The 15,934-nt window shown below is 45.2% G+C and overlaps 1 protein-coding gene across 1 annotated transcript in view; it reads left to right on the top strand.

The window, feature by feature from the left end:
• Positions 1 to 15,934, top strand: part of LOC139559107 (gamma-aminobutyric acid type B receptor subunit 1-like) — a 239,464-nt gene that overhangs the window by 133,754 nt on the left and 89,776 nt on the right. Inside the window, exons 9-11 of the mRNA XM_071374826.1 lie at positions 6,845 to 6,946; positions 10,696 to 10,761; positions 12,286 to 12,477. Coding sequence (XP_071230927.1) covers positions 6,845 to 6,946; positions 10,696 to 10,761; positions 12,286 to 12,477 — 360 coding nt within the window. The remainder of the gene's footprint in view (positions 1 to 6,844; positions 6,947 to 10,695; positions 10,762 to 12,285; positions 12,478 to 15,934) is intronic.

The following is a 15,934-nucleotide window of genomic DNA, read 5'->3' as shown; positions in this document are numbered from 1 at the left end:
CTCACCTGTCACCCGGGCGTAGGTCGCACCTTGGAGTTCATTCAGCGTAAGTTCTGGTGGCCCACCATAAAAGAAGACGTTGCCACTTTCGTCAAGGCCTGTCCCGTGTGCTGCCAGGGCAAATCTTCTCACCTCCGCCCTCAAGGACTCCTTCACCCTTTATCTATTCCCCACCGACCCTGGTCCCATATCTCGTTGGACTTTATTACTGGCCTTCCTCCGTCCCATGGTAATACTACTATCCTAGTCATCATCGACAGGTTTTCTAAGGCGGCCAGGTTTGTTCCCTTGACCAAATTACCTTCTGCCAAGGAAACAGCTGAGTTGGTGATTAACCATGTGTTCCGAGTCTTTGGTATCCCGCAAGATATGGTTTCCGACAGAGGTCCCCAGCTCGCCTCAAGGTTTTGGAAGGCCTTCTGCCAACTCATAGGGGCCACGGCCAGTTTATCTTCAGGGTACCATCCGGAGTCCAACGGCCAAACTGAGAGGATGAATCAGGAGCTGGAAACCACCCTCAGATGTATGGTTTCCAACAATCCGTCCACATGGTCATCCTTCATTGTTTGGGCCGAGTACGCGCACAACACCTTGTGCTCCTCCTCCACTGGTATGTCTCCGCATGAGTGTCAGTTTGGCTATGCTCCGCTATTGTTCCCGGACCAGGAGGCAGAAGTCAGAGTGCCTTCAGCCTCGAGGTTCATCAGACGCTGTCGGCTTACGTGGAAGAAGGCCCGTCTTAATCTTCTGCGTTCCTCACAGCAGTACCAGCGACAAGCCAACAGACGTCGCCGTCCCGGTCCTACCCTGTACCCCGGCCAGAGAGTATGGCTCTCAACAAAGGACTTACCGCTAAGGGTGGAGTCTCGCAAGCTGTCCCAGAGATTCATCGGTCCCTTTAAGATTGTCAGGAGAGTCAATCCCGTTACTTTTCGCCTGCACTTACCCAGATCCCTTAAGATCAATCCCACATTTCACATTTCCTTATTAAAACCTGTTGTTTTTTCTCCCCTTATCCCGGCAGGCAGACCTCCCCCTCCGCCCCGTGTCATCGGAGGCCAGTCGGCTTATACCGTCCACCGGATACTGGATTCCCGCCGGGTGCAGCGGTCCTGGCAGTATCTGGTGGACTGGGAAGGCTACGGTCCCGAGGAGCGCTCCTGGGTTCCTGCCAAGGACATACTGGACCCTGACCTCATTCGTCAGTTCAGGGTCCTCCACCCTGAGAAGGCTGGTAGGAACGTCAGGAGCCGTTCCTAGGGGGGGGATTCTGTCAGGTTTTGGCCAGGACTGTTTAGGTTTTGTTCACTAGATGTCCCCCTTGCACCTTTTTTGTACCTTTTGTTTTCTTGCTCCAATTATTGTTTGCACCTGTAAGTCATTCCCTTGTTAGTATTTAAACCCTGTGTGTTCCTTAGTTCCTTGCTCAGTGTTTGTAAGTTAGCACCCAGCCCCAGCCCAAGCCTTGTTTTATATAGACTTTTCTCTTGTTGGATTTTCCAGAGGTTCTCTGGTTTTGTTCTTGTTTAGTATTTGAGTAGTCTTTTGAGGTTTGTTTTTCCCTGCTGTTTTTTACCACTTTGTGGATTTTTTGTTGTATTTTGGAGGATATCCATTTTTCATTAAACCACCATCTCTAGTACTGCTGTGTCTGCCTCATCTTCTGGGTTCTGCCAATTATTAAGTGACTGTTTCTCGCACCGGGTCCTGACAACCCCTTTTTCCTCCAAACATAACGATGTTCATTAAGGCCAAACAGTTCTATTTTTGTTTCATCAGACCAGAGGACATTTCTCCAAAAAGTACGATCTTTGTCCTCATGTGCAGTTGCAAACCGTAGTCTAGCTTTTTATGGCGGTTTTGGAGCAGTGGCTTCTTCCTTGCTGAGCGGCCTTTCAGGTTATGTCGATATACGACTCGTTTTACTGTGGATATAGATACTTTTGTACCTGTTTCCTCCAGCATCTTCACAAGGTCCTTTGCTGTTGTTCTGGGATTGATTTGCACTTTTCGTCTCAAAGTATGTTCATCTCTAGGAGACAGAACACGTCTCCTTCCTGAGCAGTATGACGGCTGCGTGGTCCTATGGTGTTTAAACGTGCATACTATTGTTAGTACAGATGAACGTGGTACCTTCAGGTGTTTGGAAATTGCTCCCAGGGATGAACCAGAATTGTGGAGATCTACAATTTTTTTCTGAGGTCCTGGCTGGTTTCTTTTGACTTTCCCATGATCGGGTTCCACAAGTAGAGATGGAGTCCTCTATCGACGTCTTGAGAGTCAGAAATGGAACCTGATGGAGGACTCCATCTCTACTTATGGAACCTGATGGAGGACTCCATCTCTACTTATGGAACCTGATGGAGGACTCCATCTCTACTTATGGAACCTGATGGAGGACTCCATCTCTACTTATGGAACCTGATGGAGGACTCCATCTCTACTTATGGAACCCGATGGAGGACTCCATCTCTACTTATGGAACCTGATAGAGGACTCCATCTCTACTTATGGAACCTGATGGAGGACTCCATCTCTACTTATGGAACCTGATGGAGGACTCCATCTCTACTTATGGAACCCGATGGAGGACTCCATCTCTACTTATGGAACCTGATGGAGGACTCCATCTCTACTTATGGAACCTGATGGAGGACTCCATCTCTATTTATGGAACCTGATGGAGGACTCCATCTCTATTTATGGAACCTGATGGAGGACTCCATCTCTACTTATGGAACCTGATGGAGGACTCCATCTCTACTTATGGAACCTGATGGAGGACTCCATCTCTACTTATGGAACCTGATGGAGGACTCCATCTCTACTTATGGAACCTGATGGAGGACTCCATCTCTATTTATGGAACCTGATGGAGGACTCCATCTCTACTTATGGAACCTGATGGAGGACTCCATCTCTACTTATGGAACCTGATGGAGGACTCCATCTCTACTTATGCAACCTGATGGAGGACTCCATCTCTACTTATGGATCCTGATGGAGGACTCCATCTCTACTTATGGAACCTGATAGAGGACTCCATCTCTACTGATGGAACCTGATGGAGGACTCCATCTCTACTTATGCAACCTGATGGAGGACTCCATCTCTACTTATGGATCCAGATGGAGGACTCCATCTCTACTTATGGAACCTGATGGAGGACTCCATCTCTACTTATGCAACCTGATGGAGGACTCCATCTCTACTTATGGATCCTGATGGAGGACTCCATCTCTACTTATGGATCCTGATGGAGGACTCCATCTCTACTTATGGAACCTGATGGAGGACTCCATCTCTACTTATGCAACCTGATGGAGGACTCCATCTCTACTTATGGATCCTGATGGAGGACTCCATCTCTACTTATGGAACCTGATAGAGGACTCCATCTCTACTTATGGAACCTGATGGAGGACTACATCTCTATTTATGGAACCTGATGGAGGACTCCATCTCTACTTATGGATCCCGATGGAGGACTCCATCTCTACTTATGGAACCTGATGGAGGACTCCATCTCTACATATGGATCCTGATGGAGGACTCCATCTCTACTTATGGAACCTGATGGAGGACTCCGTGTCTACTTATGGAACCTGATAGAGTCCTCCATCTCTACTTATGGAACCTGATGGAGGACTCCATCTCTACTTATGGAACCTGATGGAGGACTCCGTCTCTACTTATGGAACCTGATGGAGGACTCCATCTCTACTTATGGATCCTGATGGAGGACTCCATCTCTACTTATGGAACCTGATGGAGGACTCCATCTCTACTTATGGAACCTGATGGAGGACTCCATCTCTACTTATGGAACCTGATGGAGGACTCCGTCTCTACTTATGGAACCTGATGGAGGACTCCGTGTCTACTTATGGAACCTGATGGAGGACTCCATCTCTACTTATGGAACCTGATGGAGGACTCCATCTCTACTGATGGAACCTGATGGAGGACTCCATCTCTACTTATGGAACCTGATGGAGGACTCCATCTCTACTTATGGATCCCGATGGAGGACTCCATCTCTACTTATGGAACCCGATGGAGGACCCCATCTCTACTTATGTAACCCGATGGAGGACTCCATCTCTACTTATGGATCCCGATGGAGGACTCCATCTCTATTTATGGAACCTGATAAAGGACTCCATCTCTACTTATGGAACCTGATAGAGGACTCCATCTCTACTTATGGATCCTGATGGAGGACTCCATCTCTACTTATGGATCCTGATGGAGGACTCCACCTCTACTTATGGAACCTGATGGAGGACTTCATCTCTACTTATGGAACCTGATGGAGGACTCCATCTCTATTTATGGAACCTGATGGAGGACTCCATCTCTACTTATGGAACCTGATGGAGGATTCCATCTCTATTTATGGAACCTGATGGAGGACTCCATCTCTACTTATGGAACCTGATGGAGGACTCCATCTCTACTTATGGAACCTGATGGAGGACTCCATCTCTACTTATGGAACCTGATAGAGGACTCCATCTCTACTGATGGAACCTGATGGAGGACTCCATCTCTACTTATGGAACCTGATGGAGGACTCCATCTCTACTTATGGAACCTGATAGAGGACTCCATCTCTACTTATGGATCCTGATGGAGGACTCCATCTCTACTTATGGATCCTGATGGAGGACTCCACCTCTACTTATGGAACCTGATGGAGGACTTCATCTCTACTTATGGAACCTGATGGAGGACTCCATCTCTACTTATGGAACCTGATGGAGGACTCCATCTCTATTTATGGAACCTGATGGAGGACTCCATCTCTACTTATGGAACCTGATGGAGGACTCCATCTCTACTTATGGAACCTGATAGAGGACTCCATCTCTACTGATGGAACCTGATGCAGGACTCCATCTCTACTTATGGAACCTGATGGAGGACTCCATCTCTACTTATGGAACCTGATAGAGGACTCCATCTCTACTTATGGCACCTGATGGAGGACTCCATCTCTACTTATGGAACCTGATGGAGGACTCCATCTCTACTTATGGAACCTGATAGAGGACTCCGTCTCTACTTATGGATCCTGATGGAGGACTCCATCTCTACTTATGGAACCTGATGGAGGACTCCATCTCTACTTATGGAACCTGATGGAGGACTCCATCTCTACTTATGGAACCTGATGGAGGACTCCATCTCTACTGATGGAACCTGATGGAGGACTCCATCTCTACTTATGGAACCTGATGGAGGACTCCATCTCTACTTATGGAACCTGATGGAGGACTCCATCTCTACTTATGGAACCTGATGGAGGACTCCATCTCTACTTATGGCACCTGATGGAGGACTCCACCTCTACTTATGGAACCTGATGGAGGACTCCATCTCTATTTATGGAACCTGATGGAGGACTCCATCTCTACTGATGGAACCTGATGGAGGACTCCATCTCTATTTATGGAACCTGATAGAGGACTCCGTCTCTACTTATGGAACCTGATGGAGGACTCCATCTCTACTTATGGAACCTGATGGAGGACTCTATCTCTATTTATGGAATCACAATCGTTTCCTATTTTAAATATTTGGTAGTAGATCTATTGCCTTAGAGAAAACCATTGCCAGAGCTTTAACAGAACTCTCAAATCAATTAAAACCAACCTCAGTAGGTGGACTTACATACCAGTTGCTTTAAGGGGCAGAATATCTAATTGTCGAAATGAATATATTGCCACGGCTGATTTTCTGTAGTTCAATAGTTCCCATGTCTCCCCCTTCTGGCTATTGGGACAAAATTCATAGTCCAGTTTCAAGGTAAGCGATCTCGGATAAAATGAACAAACTTACAAAGAGAGAAATACGTAGGAGGACTATCCGTACCAAACTTGAAGTTGTATTTCCAGGCTCTAGCATTTCACCCCATCCTGAATTGGTTTAGACATAATTATTCCTCCCCCTGGCTGAGTATAGAGAGAACTATGGTGTCTCCTATTGCCCTGGAAGAGATGGTCTCCACTGATATACCCCTTAAACAATGTAATATGGTGTCTCCTATTGTCCTGGAAGAGGTGGTCTCCACTGATATATCCTTAAACAATGTAATATGGCGTCTCCTATTACCCTAGAAGAGGTGGTCTCCACTGATATATCCCTTAAACAATGTAATATGGTGTCTCCTATTTCCCTGGAAGAGGTGGTCTCCACTGATACGTCCTTAAACAATGTAAACTACGCTTTAGTCCTATTATTGCTCACACAATTTACATTTGGCTCAAAATTGTAAAACAATGTAACTGAGAATCAAAATGACATGCCCGTACTCAGAGTTATAGGGAGGTGGGGACTGACAACCAACCTGTTGTTTTCACACAACTCTACACATTTTGCCATTACTTATGCCATATTAATTATATCTGAGTGAGAGCAACTAACAAAATCAAATTGGGGCCACTTGGAGGCCAGCGGCCCTGGGCACGTGCCCTGCGTGACCGGCTGGTCTCCGGACATGATGCTCCAAGTTTAGATAGCTGGCTAGACTAATTTAGCAATAAAGCAAGTGTTAGCTGACATGGCGAATTGAATGACTGTCAGTGACTGACGTAAACAAGAGAAAATTTGCTTATGCAAAACTACATTTTGAACTTGCACCTACTATTCTAACTCTCAACATTATCTTCAGAACCCGAATGAGTTCTGCTTATGTTCGCTTATGCCTGGAGCCAGCCCTGGTCTGTGTGTCTGTCTGTGTGTCTGTCTGTTCTGTCAAGACATGTTGTACTGACAATACTAAACAAAGCATCTGAATGAAGTGAGTGATGTCTGTTTTCATGTTTTATCTCTCCTTCAGACGTTGGATGATCTTGAGGCGAGGACCAAGGAGGCTGGGATAGAGATCAGTGTTCGCCAGAGCTTCCTCACCGACCCCGCCCCAGCTGTCAAGAACCTCAAGGTGCCTCCTTCACTTCCCACCTCCCTTCCCTCTCCCTCTCTCGCTTACCTCCCTCCCTCCCTCCCTCCCTTCGTCCCTCCCTCCCTCCCTCCCTCCCTCCCTCCCTCCCTCCCTCCATCTCCCTCTCTCTCTCCCTCCCTCTCCCTCTCTCTCTTACCTCCCTCCCTCTCTCTCTCTTACCTCCCTCCCTCTCTCTCTCTTACCTCCCTCCCTCTCTCTCTCTTACCTCCCTCTCTCTCTCTTACCTCCCTCCCTTCCTCACTCCTTCCCTCTCACTATCTTCCTGGTTTATCCCCCCTGCTGCCATGGCAACTGCCAGGTGATTGAACACATGAGATCAATCACGTCTGAGCTTGGTGAACAAACCCCAGAGAGACTTTAACACACACACACACACACACACACACACACACACACACACACACACACACACACACACACACACACACACACACACACACACACACACACACACACACACACACACACACACACACACACACACACACACACACACACACACACACACACACACAGAGGAGCAGCAAGGGCCCCGGCTGGCGTAGCGAATCAGACATAATCACCGCTGCCGCCACTACCGCAGAAACACAGGGCGAGCATTACTGGAAATCCTGTCTTATTTTGAAGAGACTCAAGTTAATTGGAGCATAAGGTTGACCCCCTCTACCCTCCTTTCTGTTTCCCCTCTAACTCCCTCTACCTTTCTGTTCCCCCTCTCTCCTCTACCTTTCTGTTCCCCTTTCTACCCTCCTCTACCTTTCTGTTCCCCTTCTCTCCTCCCTCTCTCCTCTACCTTTCTGTTCTCCATCCCCTTTCTACCCTCCTCTACCTTTCTGTTCCCCTTCTCTCCTCCCTCTCTCCTCTACCTTTCTGTTCTCCATCCCTCCTCTACCCTCCTCTACCTTTCTGTTCCCCTTCTCTCCTCTACCTTTCCGTTCCCCTTCCCCCCTCTACCTCCTGTCGTGTCTTGACTATCATTAAAGTGAAGACTGTTATATTATCAAATCAATTCTCTATGTGTAATGATTACGTGATTAAACTAATCATGTAAACATGAATTAACTAGGAAGTCGGGGCACAACGGGGACATGTTTAAAGAGTTACTATTCTCTGAATTTAACTCTCTTCAGATATTTTCATATCTTATCGATTACAGTCACTTATTAATGTATTATTACCCCATCAGTCATATTCTGAATGTTGCAAACTCTTTGATATCTGCACGAACCCTAGATTAATGATGAATCAGCGATATACAAATTGCCTTAATTATTTATTTACTAACTAACTAACTTAATAATCACACAGAATTACATAAACACACACACACAGGAAATGTTACACATTGAGTACTACATAATGCAATGAAAAGTCCCTAGTGGACTAAACCGATATGACGGCTTGGTACACAAAATGAAAAGGGAGGGGCATGTAAGAAAAAGCGGGAGAAAAAACAAAGGAATTCACTATTATACACACAGTGGATAACTATGCTCATGGAATTGCAATTGACATATTTACGTGTGTCTGTCTTTGCTGTCTCTCCGTTGAAAACAATCGATCCGCCTGGGGAGTAACCGACAGAAAGTTTCTGGTCTGTCCACCAGCGATCAAAGTCTTTCGTAGTTGTAGCTCTGTTATAATGTATACGTCAGGCGTACCAATGGTCGTTCGATAGGGAAATGTCCTCTTCTCGTCTTCGGTCAACTTTCCTAGACAATTTTACATATACAGCTGCAGAATGTGAATGTGCAGTCTTTGGTTTTGTAGATTTATTAACCATTCGTGAGGTTTGGACTGCGTCCTTACCTCTTCTGGTTTCAGAGTTCTATCCATTGCGGCCCTCTCAGCTCACGCTGTTGGTCTCATTGGCCTAATGTACATTTTGTCATTAGGCCACTTGGGGAAAAAGAGGCTGTGTCTGTGCTCACGTGGGCGTGGCCACTGAATTGGTTAAGACTTCATATGAAAAACAGTTATTTAGAAAGCTAACATCACATTTCATCTTCTCACAAATAGTTTAATATTTAATCATATAAGTTCCACAACATTTAGATGTAAGTCTGGTAACGGGGAAATATACACATTCAGAGATACAGTTATGTTGTTCTACTGTCCTTAGTTACAATACAAATGATTAACAAATACGGCAGGATTGTTCTTTAAATACCCACGGACCATTCCAAATACATTACAGAAATACTGTTTCATTATTTAACCTTTTGATGTTACCGTACCTCAACATCTCTCTCTGTGGTAACAAAGGGATTTAACTTCCATTTTTGAAAGTGGGAGAGAGAGTTTCCCTGCAGGTATTTATGACCGTCATACAACTGTGGAGAGAGTGAGCTTAGGGGGGGGGGGGGGGGCCTATGATCCTCCTCCAAAGGGCAGGTCATGACACTCCTCTACCTTTCTGTTCCTCCCTCTACCCTCCTCTACCTTTCTGTTCCCCTTCCTCCCTCCCTCCTCTACCTTTCTGTTCCCGCTCTACCCTCCTCTACCTTTCTGTTCCCCTTCCTCCCTCCCTCCTCTACCTTTCTGTTCCCCTTCCTTCCCTCCCTCCCTCCTCTACCTTTCTGTTCCCGCTCTACCCTCCTCTACCTTTCTGTTCCCCTTCCTTCCCTCCCCCCTCCTCCCTCTCTCCTCTACCTTTCTGTTCCCCTTCCCTCCTCTACCTTTCTGTTCCCCTTCCTTCCCTCCCTCCCTCCCTCCCCCCTCTCTCCTCTACCTTTCTGTTCCTCCCTCTACCCTCCTCTACCTTTCTGTTCCCCTTCCTTCCCTCCCTCCCTCCCTCCCCCCTCTCTCCTCTACCTTTCTGTTCCTCCCTCTACCCTCCTCTACCTTTCTGTTCCCCTTCCTTCCCTCCCTCCCTCCCCCCTCTCTCCTCTACCTTTCTGTTCCTCCTCTACCTTTCTGTTCCCCTCCCCTCCTCTACCTTTCTGTTCTCCATCCCTCCCCCCTCATCCTCTCCTCCCTATCATTCCTTCCTTGCTTTCTTCCTGGCTGGTGCCTACTTTAGCATAACCTTTCCTGGCATGCCGGCCTGGGGTTGTTGTGTGATATTAATTGGTCATTGCCGTAGGAACCATGGTAACAACATGAATGTAACACACCAGAGGGGAAGATGAGTTGTGCTGCGCGGTGCATTGCGTTTGGGTATTGGGAGGGGGTGTGTGTATGTGTTTGTGTGTGTCTCTCTGTGGAACCTGTGTGTGTGTGTGTGTGTGTGTGTGTGTGTGTGTGTGTGTGTGTGTGTGTGTGTGTGTGTGTGTGTGTGTGTGTGTGTGTGTGTGTGTGTGTGTGTGTGTGTGTGTGTGTGTGTGTGTGTGTGTGTGTGTGTGTGTGTGTGTGTGTGTGTGTACCGAATCCAATATCTGCAAATATATCATTTTACAGCGGGAAAAGTAAAAAAAGTGTCATTTTTACACACTGAATTCTCATAAAAGAGCAATTGTCCATTAACTATGCTTCAAAAGTTGATTTCATACATTGTGACAATAATGACATCATGGAAAATGGCAGCAAGTGTTCTGATCAGCATGAGATTCCCCTTTTTTTAAATTCTATTCAATATCGGTTATTGGTGGAGTTACCGGCCGATACCTGTACATCTGAGACTCCCTCCCCATTAGAGTGGTTGCTTCCCTCCTGTTTCCTGTTTCCTGTGTGTGTTGTGTATTCCCATCTCCTGTGTGACTCTTTTCTTCCCCTCTCTGAATCCCCAGCGGCAAGATGCCAGAATCATCGTGGGGCTCTTCTACGAGACAGAAGCCAGAAAAGTTTTCTGCGAGGTACAGAAGATACATTTGCTGTTCACAACTCTGTGGATTGATATCTTAACATTTTTGTTGGAATGACAATATCCTTTTTTTGTGTCTTTTTTAGAAATATTTGATTCCAGCTTGTATTGCTCACGGCTCGCGTCAATGTCTCTAGATTTGTCTTTTTATCGCTTTTTGTTATCTTTCCGTTCCATACACTCTGATATCTTCTGTCTGTGTTATCTCTCTGTTCCATACACTCTGACATCTTCTGTCTGTGTTATCTCTTCCTCCATACACTCTGATATCTTCTGTCTGTGTTATCTCTCTGTTCCATACACTCTGATATCTTCTGTCTGTGTTATCTCTTCCTCCATACACTCTGATATCTTCTGTCTGTGTTATCTCTCTGTTCCATACACTCTGATATCTTCTGTCTGTGTTATCTCTCTGTTCCATACACTGATATCTTCTGTCATTTCATTATCTCTCTGTTCCATACACTCTGATATCTTCTGTCTGTGTTATGTCTTCCTCCATACACTCTGATATCTTCTGTCATTTCATTATCTCTCTGCTCCATACACTCTGATATCTTCTGTCTTTTTGTTATCTCTTCCTCCATACACTCTGATATCTTCTGTCATTTCATTATCTTTCTGTTCCATACACTCTGATATCTTCTGTCTGTGTTATCTCTTCCTCCATACACTCTGATATCTTCTGTCATTTCATTATCTCTCTGCTCCATACACTCTGATATCTTCTGTCTTTTTGTTATCTCTTCCTCCATACACTCTGATATCTTCTGTCATTTCATTATCTCTCTGTTCCATACACTCTGATATCTTCTGTCTGTGTTATCTCTTCCTCCATACACTCTGATATCTTCTGTCATTTCATTATCTCTCTGCTCCATACACTCTGATATCTTCTGTCTTTTTGTTATCTCTTCCTCCATACACTCTGATATCTTCTGTCATTTTGTTATCTCTTCCTCCATACACTCTGATATCTTCTGTCTTTTTGTTATCTCTTCCTCCATACACTCTGATATCTTCTGTCTTTTTGTTATCTCTTCCTCCATACACTCTGATATCTTCTGTCTTTTTGTTATCTCTTCCTCCATACACACTGATATCTTCTGTCTGTGTTATCTCTCTGTTCCATACACTCTGATATCTTCTGTCTAACAGACCTGCCCGCTCATCGCTTGCTTTACCGTTCCTTTCACTCACTCACTCCTTTTCTCTCCTCCATTCCCTCTCTCTCTCCATCTATCTCTCCCCATCTCTCTCGCTCTCCCCCATCTCTCTCTCTCCCCCATCTCTCTCTCTCTCTCTCGCTTTCTCTCTCTCTCTCAATCTCTCTCTCTCCCCATCTCTCTCTCTCCCCGGTCTCCCTCTCTCTCATCTCTCTCTCTCTTTCTCCCCCATCTCTCTCTCTCTCTCCCCCATCTCTCTCTCTCTCCCCCTGAAATATTTATTTACATTCCCATTCATTCACTCCTTTCTGTTCTCTTTCTCTCTCCCGTCTCTCCCCTCTACCCTACAGGTGTACAAGGAGAAACTCTATGGGAAGAAATATGTCTGGTTCCTGATTGGTTGGTACGCAGACAACTGGTTCAAGATCAAAGACCCGTCAATCAACTGCACCGTGGAGCAGATGACAGAGGCGGTGGAGGGCCACGTTACCACGGAGATCGTCATGCTCAACCCCGAGACCGTCCGAGGGGCCTCCAATCTGGTGAGAGAGATATAGGGTGCATCCCAAATGGCGCCCTATTCCATATACAGTGGGGAGAACAAGTATTTGATACACTGCCGATTTTGCAGGTTTTCCTACTTACAAAGCATGTAGAGGTCTGTAATTTTGATCATAGGTACACTTCAACTATGAGAGACGGAATCTAAAACAAAAATCCAGAAAATCACATTGTATGATTTTTAAGTAATTAATTTGCATTTTATTGCATGACATAAGTATTTGATACATCAGAAAAGCAGAACTTAATATTTGGTACAGAAACCTTTGTTTGCAATTACAGAGATCATACGTTTCCTGTAGTTCTTGACTAGGTTTGCACACACTGCAGCAGGGATTTTGGCCCACTCCTCCCTACAGATCTTCTCCAGATCCTTCAGGTTTCGGGGCTGTCGCTGGGCAATACGGACTTTCAGCTCCCTCCAAAGATTTTCTATTGGGTTCAGGTCTGGAGACTGGCTAGGCCACTCCAGGACCTTGAGATGCTTCTTACGGAGCCACTCCTTAGTTGCCATGGCTGTGTGCTTTGTGTCGTTGTCATGCTGGAAGACCCAGCCACGACCCATCTTCAATGCTCTTACTGAGGGAAGGAGGTTGTTGGCCAAGATCTCGCGATACATGGCCCCATCCATCCTCCCCTCAATACGGTGCAGTCGTCCTGTCCCCTTTGCAGAAAAGCATCCCCAAAGAATGATGTTTCCACCTCCATGCTTCACGGTTGGGATGGTGTTCTTGGGGTTGTACTCATACTTCTTCTTCCTCCAAACACGGCGAGTGGAGTTAGACCAAAAAGCTCTATTTTTGTCTCATCAGACCACATGACCTTCTCCCATTCCTCCTCTGGATCATCCAGATGGTCATTGGCAAACTTCAGACAGGCCTGGACATGCACTGGCTTAAGCAGGGGGACCTTGCGTGCGCTGCAGGATTTTAATCCATGACGGCGTAGTGTGTTACTAATGGTTTTCTTTGAGACTGTGGTCCCAGCTCTCTTCAGGTCATTGACCAGGTCCTGCCGTGTAGTTCTGGGCTGATCCCTCACCTTCCTCATGATCATTGATGCCCCACGAGGTGAAATCTTGCATGGAGCCCCAGACCGAGGGTGATTGACCGTCATCTTGAACTTCTTCCATTTTCTAATAATTGCGCCAACAGTTGTTTCCTTCTCACCAAGCTGCTTGCCTATTGTCCTGTAGCCCATCCCAGCCTTGTGCAGGTCTACAATTTTACCTCTGATGTCCTTACACAGCTCTCTGGTCTTGGCCATTGTGGAGAGGTTGGAATCTGTTTGATTGAGTGTGTGGACAGGTGTCTTTTATACAGGTAACGAGTTCAAACAGGTGCAGTTAATACAGGTAATGAGTGGAGAACAGGAGGGCTTCTTAAAGAAAAACTAACAGGTCTGTGAGAGCCGGAATTCTTACTGGTTGGTAGGTGATCAAATACTTATGTCATGCAATAAAATGCAAATTAATTATTTAAAAATCATACAATGTGATTTTCTGGATTTTTGTTTTAGATTCCGTCTCTCACAGTTGAAGTGTACCTATGATAAAAATTACAGACCTCTACATGCTTTGTAAGTAGGAAAACCTGCAAAATCGGCAGTGTATCAAATACTTGTTCTCCCCACTGTATATAGGGGATAGGAGGCCCTGGTCTAAAGTAGTGCACTATATAGGGAATAGGAGGCCCTGGTCAAAAGTAGTGCACTATATAGGGAATAGGAGGCCCTGGTCTAAAGTAGTGCACTATATAGGGAATAGGAGGCCCTGGTCTAAAGTAGTGCACTATATAGGGATTAGGGTGCAATTTGGGATGTAGTCATGTGGTAATATATACAGTATTATACATATATCTCCATTGTAAGACACAGGGTGAGTGGTTACATAGAAATACACTCATTGTGATTCTACAAGCGGTTCTTGGTTCTCTCTGAAAACTCTTACCTAACATTCCACCAGCCACTGCAGTGTGCAATGCATTCCTCTGCATGTGTTATGAGATTGTATTATTTCTGTAATGGTGTTCAATATTACAACATGACTCTTCTTGAACTGCGCTGTTGGTTAAGGGGCTTGTCAGTAAGCGTTTCACGGTAAGGTCTACACTTGTTGTATTCGGCGCGTGTGACATAAAGTTTGATTTGATTTGAATATATACAACTATCTCTACTATTTACTGTTACTATTTTTCTACTCGTGACCTATCAGAATCGACTATACAAAGCAGTGGGATACTCGTGACCTATCAGAATCGACTATACAAAGCAGTGGTATACTCGTGACCTATCAGAATCGACTATACAAAGCAGTGGTATACTCGTGACCTGTCAGAATCGACTATACAAAGCAGTGGTATACTCGTGACCTATCAGAATCGACTATACAAAGCAGTGGTATACTCGTGACCTATCAGAATCGACTATACAAAGCAGTGGTATACTCGTGACCTGTCAGAATCGACTATACAAAGCAGTGGTATAAGTAATAGTAATTTCAGTATTTTATTATACACATAAATAAAATGTGTATCGCAACATATTGTATGGAAGGAGAGATTGTTATATAGTGTTTAATGGCCCATGTCACTATGACACTGACGGTACTCTAGTCCCTGTATTCGTGAGTTTCACGGCCGGGTCACGCCATTGTTATGAACTTTCTCCGGGGACTGGGGAACAACTTTTTAGTTTTGTCCATTCATTCTAAACAGGTGTTAATGATAATGTTGCCTAAATTACACTACAGTGTCTTGGAAATAAAATGACATTGTTAAAGTAGGCAAATAATTAGTGGGAAACAACTTTGTCATCGTTGCGATGTCGTCAGATTTACTTTAGATAGATGGCAACGTTGCCGTTAGCAACAATGCTAGCAATGCTAACATTAGCTAGCTAAAATCTGGTGCTCTCCCCTCACAACGTTAGCTATTCTAAAGTCAATTTGACGACATCACAATGATGACAAAAGGTTTTCCTACTAATTATTTACCTTTAGAAAATGTAATTGTGTTTCCAAGTCACTGAAATGTACTCTAGAGTAGAAAGTTCAGTCGGACCTCATAATACTTTCAGCAATGTATTGACGTGAAATCCATGAATAGTACTGCTCTGGTCAAAAGTAATGCACTAGGTAGGGATTAGGGTGCCATTTTGGGACATATACTTTAACGTTGTCCCAGTCCTTCCCTAGTGTAATGACCCTCTTTAGTTTGTACTGCCGTGACAGGAGAGGAGCAGAGCTTCACGATGCTATTCACAGTAACTCATCTGTATTATTACCCATCTCCTTTGAAGTTTTACCTCGTAGAAGAAAAGCTTTGAGAGAGAGAGAGGCGTTCGAGTGCTGCAAACCGTTTCTCTCTCTTGAAGTCTCGGCTCTGAATTATCACCATTGCCCTGTAGAGTAGCTGGTAGAAAATATAACTCTGAATAAAT

This window comes from Salvelinus alpinus, chromosome 29, assembly GCF_045679555.1.
Source record: "Salvelinus alpinus chromosome 29, SLU_Salpinus.1, whole genome shotgun sequence".
Lineage (NCBI taxonomy): Eukaryota > Metazoa > Chordata > Actinopteri > Salmoniformes > Salmonidae > Salvelinus > Salvelinus alpinus.
The sequence above is the reverse complement of the archived record's forward strand: the minus strand, read 5'-3'. Positions and strand labels throughout refer to the sequence as shown.